This window comes from Zingiber officinale, chromosome 9B (genome assembly GCF_018446385.1).
Source record: "Zingiber officinale cultivar Zhangliang chromosome 9B, Zo_v1.1, whole genome shotgun sequence".
Taxonomy (NCBI): domain Eukaryota; kingdom Viridiplantae; phylum Streptophyta; class Magnoliopsida; order Zingiberales; family Zingiberaceae; genus Zingiber; species Zingiber officinale.
The window spans coordinates 103763498-103778059 of record NC_056003.1 but is presented as its reverse complement, the minus strand read 5'-3'; the positions used below and the strand labels follow the sequence as shown (position 1 = coordinate 103778059).

Genomic DNA, 14562 nt, shown 5'->3' with positions numbered 1-14562 from the left:
TATGACATGACATGAAATTTTTTATTGTGTTTTTCATAATAAGCATGAATGTAAAATATAATGTCATGACATATGATAGGTAAACAATTATGACAATTAGCATAAATAAAATATACCTAGATAATCTATCTAAGTATCCTTAATTCTTAGCTAAGCTAAATGAAATCATCCTAGGTTGCCCCTATTTTCATAAGAAAATGTCAAACTTCTAACTTGGTATTTCTTTTGGTTTTCCTCATTTGTTCCAATTTTAAATTAAATCCAATTCTTCAAATTTTGGCACATTTCACTCTTCCAAGGAGTAATCAACTTAATCCTTTTCATTTTCAAAGGTTAACAAAAACCTTGAAAATGCCTCCAAGCGTCAACTTTATCAAGGTTGGGTTAACCACCCTATTATTTGGAGTTGACACTCTCTAACTTATCTAGGACGTAGAGAATATGCTCCTAGGAACCCAAAGTCTATTGGTGCTCCTTGGATGCTCTAGGAATTCACTAGGGATGACTTCCCTAGATACCTTCCTAATGATCTTTCTAGGCTTCTTAGAAGCCTTGGTCGCTTCCTCTAAGTTAACTCTAGGGATAGCTTCCCTTGTGACTTTCTTGGTGACTTGATTAGACTTTTTAGAAATCTTGGTCACATTGATTTTAAAAAAAAATACTTCTAGGGATAACTTTCCGTGTATCTTTGACTTGACCCTTAGAACTAGGGTTGGTTTCATAACTATATGGAACCCTATAATATGAAGTCACATTTTTCTTGGCCTTAGGTTTGTATCCTAAACCTCTACGGTCATTTGATGGCTTTTGTGTTCCTAAACCTAGGTTATGCTCATTTTGCCCTTTTAGAATATTTTTCATTATTTTCAGGGTCTTTTCCAATTTGTCAAGCCTTGACCTCAAGGCTTGGTTTTCCATCTTTAAATACTTAGTTTTGGATTTTTCATTTTTCCCTTGAGCATTTCTATTTCTAGGCTTATATCTAAAGTCCTTAGAGTTATTGCCTAATTTGTTATCTATCTTCCTAACCTTAGGTGAGGTAGTCTTTACATGATAAGCTACATATTTTTTCTTAACCCTATCATGCTTTCTATTTTCATGATAAATAATATTTAAATGATATAAATTAGAATTAACATGCTTTTTATCATAGTTTAAAGGAATAGAATCAATAAATAATACCTTCGGTTCGCTCTTGAGAGCTTTCCCTTGACTTGAGCTTCCTCCTTTGAGCTTGGTCGATTTCTTCCCCTTAGGACATTGACTCCAGTAATGTCCTTTTTGATTGCATAAGAAACACAAAATTTGTTTCTTGCTCTTTTTTTGTCATGGGACCGACCTCCTTGGCCTTTTCCTTGCCCTTAGGTGTCACTTGACCCTTCTTCTTGGCCAATTTAGGACACTTACTCTTGTAGTACCCTTTTCCCCTACACTCAAAGCATATAATGTGATTTTTATTATTTAAATTTGAAATAGTTATAACTTTGCTTGTAGGGATGATACATGATCTTCCATTTGATTTTTCTTGATTTGTGGAGGTGGCACCATCTTCTTCTTCATTTGACCCAGAGGTAGAAGCCTCTTCGTACTCTGGTGTCAATGAATGATGCTCCCCCTCAATCCTAGAGGTGGAGGCATCTTCATCTTCATCCTTTTGTACATGAAACAAGGAGTATGCTCCCTCCTTGTCGTTCTGGTTGCACTCCTTTGAGGATGAAGCTTCTTGGACTTCTTCGGAAGTTGAGCATCTCTCAACTTCGGAGTCCTCTTCCTCTTGGTCTTAATCCAATGAGTCACCCTCTTTGGATTCCTTATTATTTGGTGCAGTGGAGGGGACTTCATGGATTTTAACCAATTTGCTCCATAACTCCTTGACATCTTCAAATTTTCCAATATTGCATAAAATTGAGCTTGGCAATAGACTAACCAATAATTTGGTTACCTTATCATTTGCCTCGCATCTTTGAATTTGTTCCTTGCTCTATTTACTTTTCTTAAGAATTTTACCTTTTGAATCTTTTGGAGCTTCAAATCCTTCTATTAGAACAAACCATTGCTCTATCTCCATCATGAAGCAATTTTTGATTCTTGATTTCCAAGAATCGAAACTTGTCATTGTGAATGGTGGATGCACCCTTGTGTCATATCCAAGTTCATCTTGGAATTCCATTTAAAGTTGAGCTCTTTTGAAATGACTTTGTTGAACTTGCTTCAACTTCTTATCCCTCTAGCTTGTTGTCCTTTCTGACGATGATTCTGGTGAAGAGCGACCTCGCTCTGATACCACTTGTTAGAGTCGATTTCTAAATAGAGGGGGGGAGGGGTGAATAGCTCGTCGCGCTTTGTGGGCTTGCTTCGGTGTTGTTGATTTGCAGCGGGATAAACTTGAAACAAGACTCACAACACTAACACAAGGATTTACTTGATATTCACCTCAAGAAGAGGTGACTAATCCAAGGATCCACACACGACATGCTCTCCACTATGAAAAACATTCCTTCTCGGTAACTACCGGAGGTGGAGAAACCTCGTATAACAATCACACAACAAGATACAATGCACACATGAAGAAAATAGAAGAATACAAATGAATAACCTCTTCTTGCTTGATCTCTTGTTGATGAAGACGCCTCTGGACCCTTGGAAAGTGCAACAACACCTCTCTTCCAAGCTCTAAGTCCGGTGGTGAGTGGTGAGGAGAATATCTCGTGCACTAGAAGAAGGCTCGAGTAAAACTACTGAGAAGAAAGCTCGCCGCGGCTTTATACATTGTGCCTCTAGGGCTTCCAATCGATTGAGCTTGCTCCCAATCGATTGCCACGTGAGATCCGCGCCATCCCAGCCGTTAAAGCTCGCTATGTCATATCCCAATCGATTGGAAAGGCTTGAATCAATCGGTCGATCGATTCAGAGCGCCTCTGTGTTCTCACTAGAAAAACCTGAATTGTTCGCTCGATCGATTCAGCCTTTCTCATGTCGCACGAGAATTCTAGCCCCCAATCGATCGCCCGATTGATTGGCGGTGCCCAATTGATTGGCTGATCGATTAGGGAAGCTTCTGTGCTCGCGATTCAGGCCCCCAATCGATCGGCCAATCCATTGGGCTATTGTTTATCGCAGCACTCTCCCAATCGATCGACTGATCTATTGGGCTTCAGTCCAATCGATCGGTTGATCTATTGACTACCCTTGACTTACTTAACTCAAGCTCAAGGGTTCCCAAATCCAACATCCTACCAATTGTAACCTGTTGGAACTCCTCATGCTTAACATCCGGTCAACCTTAACCTGCTGAGACTTCTTCACCAAGTGTCCGATCAATCCTTTGACCCACTTGGACTTTTCTCCTTGTACCAAGTGTCCTGTCAACCTTGACCCACTTGGACTTACCGTCTCGTGCCAAGTGTCCGGTCCTCCATGACTCACTTGGACTTCCATCCACCAGTTGTCTGGTCACCGTTGACCCATCTGGATTTCCTTGTGCCAAGTATTCGGTCACTCCTTTGATCTATTTGAGCTTCCTAACACCAGGTGTCCGGTCAACCTTGACTCACCTGGATTTTCATGTGTCTGGTTTCATTCACTTGGTCTTTCTATCTACCTAGCTTCATTCACTAGGACTTTCATCTGTCTGACTTCACTCACCAAGACTTTCCTTTTGCCTAATTTCACTCACTAGGACTTTCCATCCGCCTATCTTCATTTACCAGGACTTTCACCTAGCTTCATTCACTAGGATTTTCACCTGGCTTCACTCACCAAGAATTTTCCACTACCCGACTTCACTCACTGGGACTTTCACCTATCTGACTTCACTCACCAGGACTTCCATCTGTCTAACCTCTAGTTAGGACTTTCCCAGTCAAGTATCTGGTCAACCTTGATCTACTGGACTCTTCTTCACATCAAACTGGTCAAACCTTGACCAGAGGATAATTGCACCAATAATCTCCTCAATTGGACGATTGCACCTGCAATCTCCACATATTGTCAAACATCGAAACTCAAATATCAAGTTTAAGTCAACTCAAGCTTAGTTAACCTGGTCAACCTAACCTAGGGGATATTGCATCAATACCTTGAACGTTCTTTTATAGAAGAAGATGATTCTTCCTCTACCTCTATTAATGAAGGAAGGTGAAAAAGTTGGAAGATGAAGGGGAAGTGACACCCTTTCACCTTCTTAACACCAATTGCTATCAAATGTAAAGCTGAATAATCGGTTAATAATCAAACCGATTCAATAGAAATTGAACAATCAAAATATATTTAAACTAACTAAACTCATTAACTTTTCTAATAAAAATTAAACAAACTGAACCTATAAAATATTGATTATAAATTAACTAATTTTTCCATCATTTGATTGATCATAGACAGTCGATTTTAAGAGTCAATTTCAGAGTATACTGTTCGATGTTCGAAATTTATCAGTCAATTATTAATTTTCAACAATCAACTAATAATAAATGATCAATTACGAAATATTTTACTTGATTTTTAAGTATATCAATCGATGGCTGAAATTAGTAGTTGATTGATAATGTCGATTTATTTTATTTAATCTAATTTAAATTTTTAAAATTGAGATCAAATTAAATTATCTAAAATAATTAATATTTTTTTAAAAAATAATTAAAATTTTGAAGTAATTGAATTTTTAAATTTGACTAATACGTTGGATTAATTCGGTTTAACTGATCTGCTCACCCACTAGCAGTGGTTCAATTTGACTTTATCAAACAAAAGTAAATGGCATAGTCGTCGATCAACTATAAAAGTGGGCTAAGGCGTCCAAAGAGTGTCGACGAGCAGAGCTTTTCATCATGTGTCAACCTTCTTTAACAGGGGTCTATTCACTTGTGCAAGTACAAAAAGAATAATCTCAGTTTGTTTTATTAATTATCCTTAAATATGATCCATCTCATTCTATGAAAATTTTCTTTCGGCCATAATGACCAATCTAAAAGTTTAATGTCTTTTGATTACATCCTTCATTTAGAGAAAAAAATTCTGTTAATCAAGGTTTGAATCGTGAATACTTGTATGATAATTTGAATATTTTATCATGATATCATAACTCTGAAAATACTTGTGCAAATTAAGAGTAAACGGTAAAATGTTAATAAATCATGATAATCGAACAACACCTCTATAGGTGATAGAAATTTTATTTTTTAAGAAATTATTCCTTAGAAATTTAATCTTTACTTTGTGATGATAATTTATTTTGTAAGTACCAATTCAATTATACTGGTAAAGATAAGTAGAGAGTAATTGTTTTTTTTTATAATTTAGGTGTTTAGTTTTTTGAACTGATTAATTTTGAAGGGAACTAACTCAATCCCATAAAAATTTTCTATCGACCATTAAAATATATTAAAAAGTACTCATAGATATCTAGCAAATGATCAATATTCTTAGGGTGCGTTTGATTGAGGGTAAGTACAGAGTAAACTTATTTTATTTTTTTTAAAATCTTTTTAGAGAGTAAACCTTGCCAATTGAGTTGTTAGGAATCAATTAGAGAGGAGTAAATGAACTAAGTCGCTTATAAACTATTCAAAGTTTGATTCGATAAAAGTTCATTTGAGCTCATTTAATGAGGCTCGTTAGATAAATAAACTAAACTTAAACTTTACAATATTCGATTTGTTAGTTCAAGAACATGTTCGTTAAACTCATAAAACAACATTTAAATAAAAAAATAATAATTTTGAAATTAAATTTATAGATTTTACACTCTACATATAAAATATATAGATAAATATATTAAATTTATTTATTAAAATAAAATTATAAATTTAATAGGAATATTATAATTTTCTCTTAATATATAATTTAGTTTTTAATGAATATTTAAATTTATAATTTATGTTTATTAAATTCATTTAAATTCGATAAAAATTTGAATAAATTCGTGAGTTATGAATATATTCATTAAATAAAATTTGAACTCGGCTCGATTATAAACAAATCAAACTCAAATATTAAAAAATTTAGCTCGACTCGATTCGATTACACTCCTAGAATCAACCAATAGTGAAGGATGCGGGTCAGGTTTTTACCAATCGATCCTATCCTAATCGGATCTGGATGTTAAATGGACAACCCATATCTTACGATCAGGATTTCTCAACTGATATATCAACGGTCAATTCCTTCTCCTCTGAACTACACGACTCCTTCCTTCACCTATTTAAAACCCTTCAAAACCCCTACTTCCTTCGACCACCCTCGCCGCCTCCAGTCTCAGCAGCGCAGGCGCGCAGCCCATCAGGCCTTCCTCAGACGGAAGAGGTACGAAGGCTCCTCCCTTTTCTTCCCTCATCCTTCTCGGGATCCTCTTCCTCCTATCCATTTTCTGATCTCACTGTTCGATCGGGAGTCGTTGCCCTTTGCACCTTGCATTTCCTTGTCCCTTCCACTTAGCATTGACCGTCCTGTGCTCTCGCCATTTTGTTTGCTTAGTTGTGGAGCCGGAATCTTTGCAACCCTCGTAAATGTTTTCTCTTGTTGATATCTCATCTTGTTCCATTGTTTTCTGTCTTGCGTTTTGTGCTGATCGTGCATTTTCATCAGGTGAAATAGCTGGGCGATACACGGATTAGTGATGTTGGTGTTGTTCGAGACCCCTGCGGGCTTTGCCCTATTCAAGGTTTTGGATGAAGGAAAGCTTGACAAAGTCGAGGTAACGTCTTGTTCGGTGTTCCCATCATCCATTTGTTGAATTCTTTTGTCCGATCATTTTTTTTTGCCTTTGCTTATTTCTATTTCTATTTTTTTCCTTTGCCATTTCAGGATTTGTGGAAAGAGTTTACATCAGCAGAGTCAGCTAGAAAGGTCGGTCATATGTTGCCTTTTTCTGCTCTTATTTTTCCCGTTTTTCCCCTTGTAAATGCTCAATTATTGTTTGTGTTTTCTCCATCTTATATCGCACTTCAGACCAGTGTAATGGTCTTGATCATCCTTATTATTCACATTATTTTTCTGTAGTGCTAATGCTTTTTAATGTATCATTAGATTGTGAAGCTGCAAGCTTTTAATAAATTTGAGAATACTTCAGACGCATTATCTGCTGCAACCTTATTGATAGATAGCAAACCCAGCAAGGGCCTTAGGAAGTTCTTACGTGCTCACTGTGATGGTGAGACATTGGCTGTGGCTGATTCAAAGCTTGGGAATGCTATTAAGGACAAGCTGGTTAGTTTCAATGATTGTCATGTTTGGTTGTATTGTTATGCATTCTCACTTGCGCATTTTGTATCGTATAGAAAATTGATTGCCTCCACAACAATGCTGTGATGGAACTGATGAGAGGACTTAGAAACCAGCTGACAGAACTTATTTCTGGGTTAGCTGTGCAAGATCTAGCTCCAATGAGCTTGGGTTTGTCTCACAGCTTATCCAGATACAAACTAAAGTTCAGCCCTGATAAGGTTAATCCTACTTTTCTGTGACAAATTTTTGAAGGAAAATGTCTATGTTCTTCAATTCTTCCTAGTGATGATCTTCCAATCATGAAAGGAAGAACATTAGTATCGGATATATGTACATGTCCAACCTGTACTTGTATTATTTAGATAAGCTTTTTTTATATAGACTCGTTCCCCATGTCAATATAGTTTCCACTTTTCACAAACTGAACCACTCCTATGGTTGTTAAAATTTCTTTTTCACAACCCTTTAGGTGGATACAATGATCATTCAAGCCATTGGTTTGTTAGATGATTTAGACAAAGAGCTCAATACCTATGCCATGAGAGTTCGAGAATGGTATGGATGGCATTTCCCAGAGCTTTCAAAAATTGTACAAGACAACATTCAGTATGCAAAGGTAGTAAAGCTAATGGGCAACCGTACAAATGCTGTTGCTCTTGATTTTTCCGAGGTAAAAATGTCAGCTGAATCAACTCTATCAAAAATATCGAATGAACTTGTTCCCCATTAAATGCAAATAATTTGTGTTCTTGCTAACAGGTACTATCTGAAGAGACTGAAGCAGAGCTGAAAGAAGCAGCAGTCATATCAATGGGTACTGAAGTTAGCGATCTAGACTTAGCTAACATCAAAGAGCTCTGTGACCAGGTTCTAGCACTTTCAGAGTACAGGGCTCAACTTTATGATTACCTGAAAAGCAGAATGAACACAATTGCACCAAATTTGACTGCCCTCGTTGGGGAGCTTGTTGGAGCTCGTCTTATTGCTCATGGTGGTAGTTTACTCAATCTAGCAAAGCAACCTGGGAGTACTGTTCAGATACTTGGTGCAGAAAAGGTTTTTTTCCTAGAACGTTTTTATCTTAATGATTACTTGCTTTCCCTTATCTTAAATGTCAGTGGAGATGTCATGACTAGTATATGAGACTGTGATAATGAGACTGTTTGTGTCTACATTGCATCTGTCTTACACTACACATTTATTTCTTATGACCATTTTCTGTTTGTTTGGGACTTTGCCTAAATTGCTTATGAAAAAAAAAATGCTGTAATCTGTTATTTGATATTAATTAGTACGAGATTAGTGATGTTTTTTACGACTCTCAAACCTTTAGACCACCTATAATATGTATCCGTTGTTGCTTGTTTGGTTCCATGTAGTTTAAACAAATGTTAATTTTAGCTATGCATCAACTAAAGCTGCATCATTCTTTTAGCAACGAGTTTTGTTAATTCTTTTTCAATTTAAATGTGGAGAGTCTTGATGATTCATGTAGGCATGCCACAAGTGATTCATGTTCTTAGACACCGAGTAAGTTACTTAATTTACATGATTTGGCCCATGACATCACAAAGCTACAATTGTGAATCATGCTTTTTTTTTTTTTTGTGAAAGGTTCCTGATTTAGTATTAGGTATATCCTTATCAGATGAAACTAGTTGGTCCTGTGAATTTTCGTCTACTCATTATATTGCAGAAACGACCATGAATTATCATGTCTCTTATGACAAAATTTCGTGTTTTTTCTATTTTAGCAGTAAACTGGTTAACCATAATGTTTTATTCAAATGCAGGCTTTGTTTAGAGCTTTGAAAACCAAACACGCTACACCAAAGTATGGGCTTATTTTCCATGCATCTTTAGTCGGTCAGGCAGCTCCTAAAATCAAGGGGAAAATTTCTCGTTCTCTTGCTGCAAAGACTGCTTTGGCTATTAGGTACGATGCTCTTGGCGATAGTCAGGACAACAGTATGGGATTGGAAAATCGAGCTAAGGTAACATTTATATGGAATCTAATCGCTGTTGGATATATGTGGAATTTATTCTGACATGCCATTGTTCAAACTTTTGAATAGCTTGAAACCCGCCTTAGAGTTCTTGAGGGCCGAGAGTTGGGTCAGTCTGCTGGTTCTACCAAAGGAAAGCCCAAGATTGAGTATTATGACAAAGATCGGAAGAAAGGTGCTGGGGCTCTGATTACTCCAGCAAAGGTATGAACAATCTCACTGCTTCAACACCTATTAGTGGATTTATATCATTTTGTACTGAAGATGTTAATGTTCCATATAGCACAATCGAAACTGAGACTGAAAGTCTATATGCTATATTTTGTCTGTGTAGACATATAATACCTCAGCAGATCTTGTACTCGAGCAAGCAACTGATTCGACTCGGAGTAATACAACCAGCGAAGTTGCAGCACTTCCAAAGAAGAGGAAACACCGGGAAGCTGAACTGCCTCCCTCTGAAAAAACAGCTGATGCGACACCCACGAGCGAGGCCAAGCATGCAGGAGAGAAGAGGAAGAAGAGAAAGATATCTGAGTCAGAGAACACCAATTTGCAAGTTGATGATCCAGTTTCCGGCGACAAATCGGAAGAGCAGATTAAAAAGAAAACTAAGAAGAAGAAGGATGTGAATCAGGATGAGGAGGTGCCCAGCAAAAAGGAAAAGAAGAAAAAACACGCTGAAGAAGAGCAGGCAATGGGCGATGCAGTTCACAAGAAAAAGGAGAAGAAGAAAAAGGACAAGGGGAGGGAGTAGAATTTCATTTATTTTTTTTGTTTCAGGGAGCCTGGTAGCTCCCTTGTTCTAGTGCTTGTATTGAAGGAACAATTATACGTAAAATTGATCCTTGTTTATTTCTCCTGCATGATTCTGCAGTCTGACATTATTTTTTGATACTTGCCATCATGATATCCTAAGACCTCTCATGTTTCTGCAAATCTGAGGTTTACTAAAACTTGCAATTGTCATGCTTTTACAGTTCAAATGAATGTCAACTGCAAAAATAGAATGACGTGGAGGATATGGGAGTCTACATGCGGCAGATCCAGGTCGACAGTCAAATCACTTGGTTAAAAGTCAAACTTAGGTGTTGGTTAACGAGGTGGAAGTCAAAGCAAATCTCTCCAGCTCTGCCATGTTCCTAGACTCCTTCGGACTCGGTCTACCAAATCTCTTCAGCTTGGCTTTCCAAACTCCTCCAGAGTCGGTCTACCAGACCTCTTCAGTCCGGCTTACCTGACTCCTCCGAACTCGGTCTACCAAACCTCTTCAGTCCGGCTTCTCAAACTCCTCGAGACTTGGCCTCCCAGCCACTCCAGCACATCTTCCCAGATTCTTGGGGATCGGTCCACCAGACTTCTCCGATTCGAACCATCAAACTTTCTTAGTTAAGTCACCTTGGACTCCCTCAATATTAGGGGTGTAATTGAGCCGAGCTGAGTCGAACTCTTGAATATTTGAGCTTGATTAGTTTATAATCGAGTCGAGCTCGAACTTTATTTAACGAATATATTCATGGCTCACGAGTTTATTTGAGCTTTTATCGAGCCTAAACGAACTTAATAAATATAAATCATAAATTTAAATATTCATTACAAACTAAATTATATATTTAGAGAAAATTATAATATTATTATTAAATTTTATAATTTTATTCTAATAAATAAATTTAATATATTTATCTATATTTTCCATAAGTAGAGTGTAAAATCTATAAATTCAATATCAAAATTATTATTATTTTTATTTAAAAGTTGCTTAATGAGCTTAATGAACGTGTTCACGAGCTAACGAGCTGAATATTACGAACCTTGAACTTGGTTTGTTTATCTTAACGAGTCTCATTAAACGAGCTCAAACAAATTTTTATCGAATCGAGATTCGAATAGCTCGCGAACGGCTTGGTTCATTTACACTCCTACTCAGCATGCAGCATGATGTCACCTGACTCTTCTGACTTGGTTTACCAAACTCTGTCACCCGACTCTGTCGAACTCTTTCAACTCAGTCACCCTCGATTGGGACCTGCATCCTACATGTCTCACTGAACCATTTCTCTAAAGGACATAGGCAATGTAACCATTTTTCCTAAGGATGTGGACAACATAGTCATTTCCCCTTGAAGACGTGGTGAACATAGTCGTTTCCTCCGGAAGACATGGGCAACATAAGCGTTCATCTCAGAACAAGTGTGCAACGTAAGGCCACATTTACAATTCTTTAAAAGGTCGTCTACTCCTGCGGACCAAGTACGTTTTTAGACTCTTCTTCTATAACTTTTCTCTTTCTCCAATCCTTATACTAACTTAAGCATCTAAGTAGGCAGGTCGAGTCCAACCTCAGCGTCTATTCAAAAACCTCTTACTAAGTTGTAGGAATTTTTTGAGTCACCCTCGTCATCGTGTTATGTTTAATCTTTTCCATACAATTACTCTTTGCTACCTCACCCAATGGCAAAACATATTTTCACGGTTAGACATAATAATAATAATAATAATAATAATAATAAAAATAAATACCAACAACAATGATACAAGTAGAATGACACACTAAATCGACAAGAAAAAAAAAACAAAAACAAACAGCTCCACCAATCCCCAAAACAAATGGACAATCTCTGTCACATGAATCTCACAGCTTCAAAAGTTGTCGAATATTCATGGGAGATATATACCTCGTATCTCCATCCGCCATATGCTTGGCAAAAAACACATTCGCTGCCTGGCTCGGATGGTAAGGATCCCAGAACACAAACCTCGATCGGTCATCGCACATTGTCGACGCCGGCCCGCATGGAAAAATGCCGCGGTACTGCCCTCCGTTGCCGCAGCACGCCGTGCTTGCATCCGTAAACCCTGCACATTCATTAATTTTTTTTAATGTTTTGTGAAAGCAATACGATCAAATGGTTCGGAGATCACTGCTCACCGTAAGCTCGATAGTTGGCGAGCAACTCCATCACCAGGTCGTATGCGTTGGACAGGACAAACACAGCTCCAGGGAGGCGGCGATTGAGCTCCATGAGCAAGTCCCTCAACAGAGCGTTGTACTTCATCGCCATTTGGTTGGGCAAGCCGGCGCACTCGTTCTCGTTCAGTTGGTTGATCGTCTTCTGGTAGGGAATGCATCCCAACGGCCCCACGTTGCTCACCACGATTTTCCTGGCGTCGAGGGAGTAGAGCCTCTGCCATGCACGGACCAGAGATCGATCGTGAACAGGACAATATTATTCATTAACCAAATTCTCAGTGATCATTACGATGAGCTGCCGTCGTAGGGCGGCGATGAGGTCGGCGATGAAGGCGTCCGGCGTTTGATTGACCCTTTCGGCGATGGAGAAGAACGGGAGGAGGTAGTTGTTGAGGATGTCGTTGGATCCGACGGTGATGGAGAAGATGGCCTTCTTCCACAAGAACTCTCTGGCCGCCTTCGTTCCCAGTAACTCGTCCAGTTGCCGCCGGGTGACGTTGAAGTAATCGATTTGGACGTCCATTCCCAGCCGATTCACCTGCATCGATCGAATCGTGGGGGCTTGAGATAGTAATGGCGTGAAGGATGGTGGAGATGGAAGATGAATGAATTAAGAAGAGGCATACGAAAATTCTTCCGGTGCTGTTGAGAATTCCGGAGCCGCCGGACGCGTAGTTGACTCCGTTGAGAATGACCGGTCCTTTGGTTTCAGGCGACAAGAACGGCTGCGAGTAGTTTAGCTGCCCGAGCAATTCGCCTGGAGGAGAGATTCAGAAGGTTTCAGGATCAAAACAGGGCAGGGATGGTCGATCGATCGAGTGTTAATTCTTACTGACCGACGATGTCCGCCATGGTTCTCCCGTTGGTGAACCGCCCGGTCGGCTGCCCGCCGGAGGCGGCGAAGTCCATGCCGTTGGGGGGCAAGTCGGCCCGCGACAGGGAAGGAAGGTAGTTGTTGTTGCCGGCGTCCACGAGCGAGTCGCCGAACACAAAGGAAGCACCTGGGAACGCAAGCTTCTCCGCGGCTTCGCTGCGAATAACGAGCGCCATGGCACACACCGCCGCCGCCACCCACCTCAAATCCATGATCGTTGCCGCCTTGATCTCTGTTGCAGGAACTCGCGAGAGCCCTCTACGGGCTTATAAGCCGCTGTTTCCTTCAGGAAGGGGACTGCAGTTGCTCGTAAACTTGCTAAAAGTTTAACTTTTCAGCAATGGAGGTTGGTTTGACAATACTTCTGTTTTTTTTTTTCTTTTTCTTTTTGATACATTGCCGTAAAGATTTAATTACACATAGAGTTTGAACGATCGGGGCAGGTGCTTGAAGGTTTCGTGGAAGTGGGAAATGTAGGCGATGATTAATGAGGTGAAAAAAAAAAAACAAGAAGAAGAAGAAGAAGAAGAAGTTGAGTGAACCCCTTGAGAAAGAAATGAGATGGGGAGTTGAAATTTTTGGGTTTATTGGAGTAGTTGAGAATTCATTGGGTGGCAAATGCAATGTAAGAATGAATTGTGGGCAACTAGTTCATAAGAATTTTGTTTTTTTTATTTTTTGTGTTTTTTTTGTTCAACAAGTTATAGGACGAAGGAGAGCCTGGTGAAGGGGTAAAATTAATCTAAAAGTCACGGATTTAAATTGTCGAAAAAGTCTCTTGCGACCATTTTTCAGAATTCTAATTTCACTTTTGAGATGATCTTCTTTTAAGCTACAGGATAGCGCGAAGTATAATTATCCATTATCCATTATCCATTATCCATTAGCGCAAATTCTCCTATCTATATTTTTTCATAGAAGAGGACCACTTACATATATTGCCGGGAGTAATGACCCTATCTCCTCGGGGTGGTGCGATGATTAAGACATGGGGTATTATCATATGAGGTCTTGGGGTCGAAACTCGGTGTGACTGAGCATAACCTCCCCCATGTCTTGGCTATTTACACTAATAGCTAATAGCCACCCGTAATTTACCTCCTCCGTGTTGACCTAGGGATGGGTTGGCGGGGGCGCTGGGAGCGAGTGAATCGCCTTTTTACCACATGGGGAGTAATGACCCTACTTGTAAAATAGGTGGGGACAATTGCTGTTTACCCATGCATGCAAATGATCCTCTTATGAAAAAGTGGATTGAGGATATGAGCTGATTATCCATAGGCATAGGTTCAATGATCCTACGGAGCTGGTCGTGTTACGAGTCATGGTTAAATACTTAAGCGTAGCATGACTCTTATCACGAGGAATAATCTGTGAAGGTCGGCTATCAATGTCCAATAATACGAGCACTTATTAGATTTATTTTAATGGTCGATGAAAAATTTCTATGGATTAGGCCAATCATACTTTTAAAATTAGTCGGATCGAAC

The 14562-nt window shown here is 39.0% G+C and overlaps 2 protein-coding genes across 3 annotated transcripts; one reads left to right on the top strand and one right to left on the bottom strand.

Annotated features, from left to right (window-relative positions):
* The first annotated feature begins 6217 nt into the window (after nt 1-6217).
* On the top strand, nt 6218-10183 carry LOC122025487 (probable nucleolar protein 5-2). Of its 2 annotated transcripts, none has more exons than XM_042584299.1 (10): nt 6218-6300; nt 6583-6691; nt 6802-6843; nt 7024-7203; nt 7275-7439; nt 7691-7891; nt 7981-8277; nt 9015-9215; nt 9297-9431; nt 9562-10183. In XM_042584299.1, exons 2-10 carry the CDS (start codon nt 6614-6616, stop codon nt 9982-9984), a joined length of 1722 nt encoding a protein of 573 aa, XP_042440233.1. In that variant the 5' UTR covers nt 6218-6300; nt 6583-6613; the 3' UTR covers nt 9985-10183. The 2 variants fall into 2 exon arrangements, with proteins under 2 accessions (XP_042440233.1, XP_042440234.1); XM_042584300.1 differs by having other exon boundaries at nt 6240-6499.
* Nucleotides 10184-11700: 1517 nt separating this feature from the next.
* Nucleotides 11701-13328, bottom strand: LOC122023721 (GDSL esterase/lipase At2g23540-like). The gene is made up of 5 exons (XM_042582003.1): nt 13035-13328; nt 12825-12955; nt 12488-12736; nt 12157-12412; nt 11701-12083 (listed from the first exon to the last, which is right to left on the bottom strand). The coding sequence occupies exons 1-5, from the start codon at nt 13282-13284 to the stop codon at nt 11860-11862; spliced, it is 1110 nt and encodes a 369-aa protein (XP_042437937.1). The 5' UTR covers nt 13285-13328; the 3' UTR covers nt 11701-11859.
* Nucleotides 13329-14562: the final 1234 nt, after the last annotated feature.

Excerpts from the sequence above, each read along its gene's own strand:
- LOC122025487 (XM_042584299.1), top strand. The coding sequence starts at position 6,614 with ATGTTGGTGTTGTTCGAGACCCCTGCGGGCTTTGCCCTATTCAAGGTT. Across the intron at positions 6,692-6,801 it reads GAAAGCTTGACAAAGTCGAG|GATTTGTGGAAAGAGTTTAC; the intron begins GTAACGTCTTGT and ends TTGCCATTTCAG. Across the intron at positions 9,432-9,561 it reads CTCTGATTACTCCAGCAAAG|ACATATAATACCTCAGCAGA; the intron begins GTATGAACAATC and ends TTGTCTGTGTAG.
- LOC122023721 (XM_042582003.1), bottom strand. The coding sequence starts at position 13,284 with ATGGATTTGAGGTGGGTGGCGGCGGCGGTGTGTGCCATGGCGCTCGTT. Across the intron at positions 12,956-13,034 it reads AACCATGGCGGACATCGTCG|GCGAATTGCTCGGGCAGCTA; the intron begins GTCAGTAAGAAT and ends TCTCTCCTCCAG. Across the intron at positions 12,737-12,824 it reads ACAGCACCGGAAGAATTTTC|GTGAATCGGCTGGGAATGGA; the intron begins GTATGCCTCTTC and ends CGATCGATGCAG.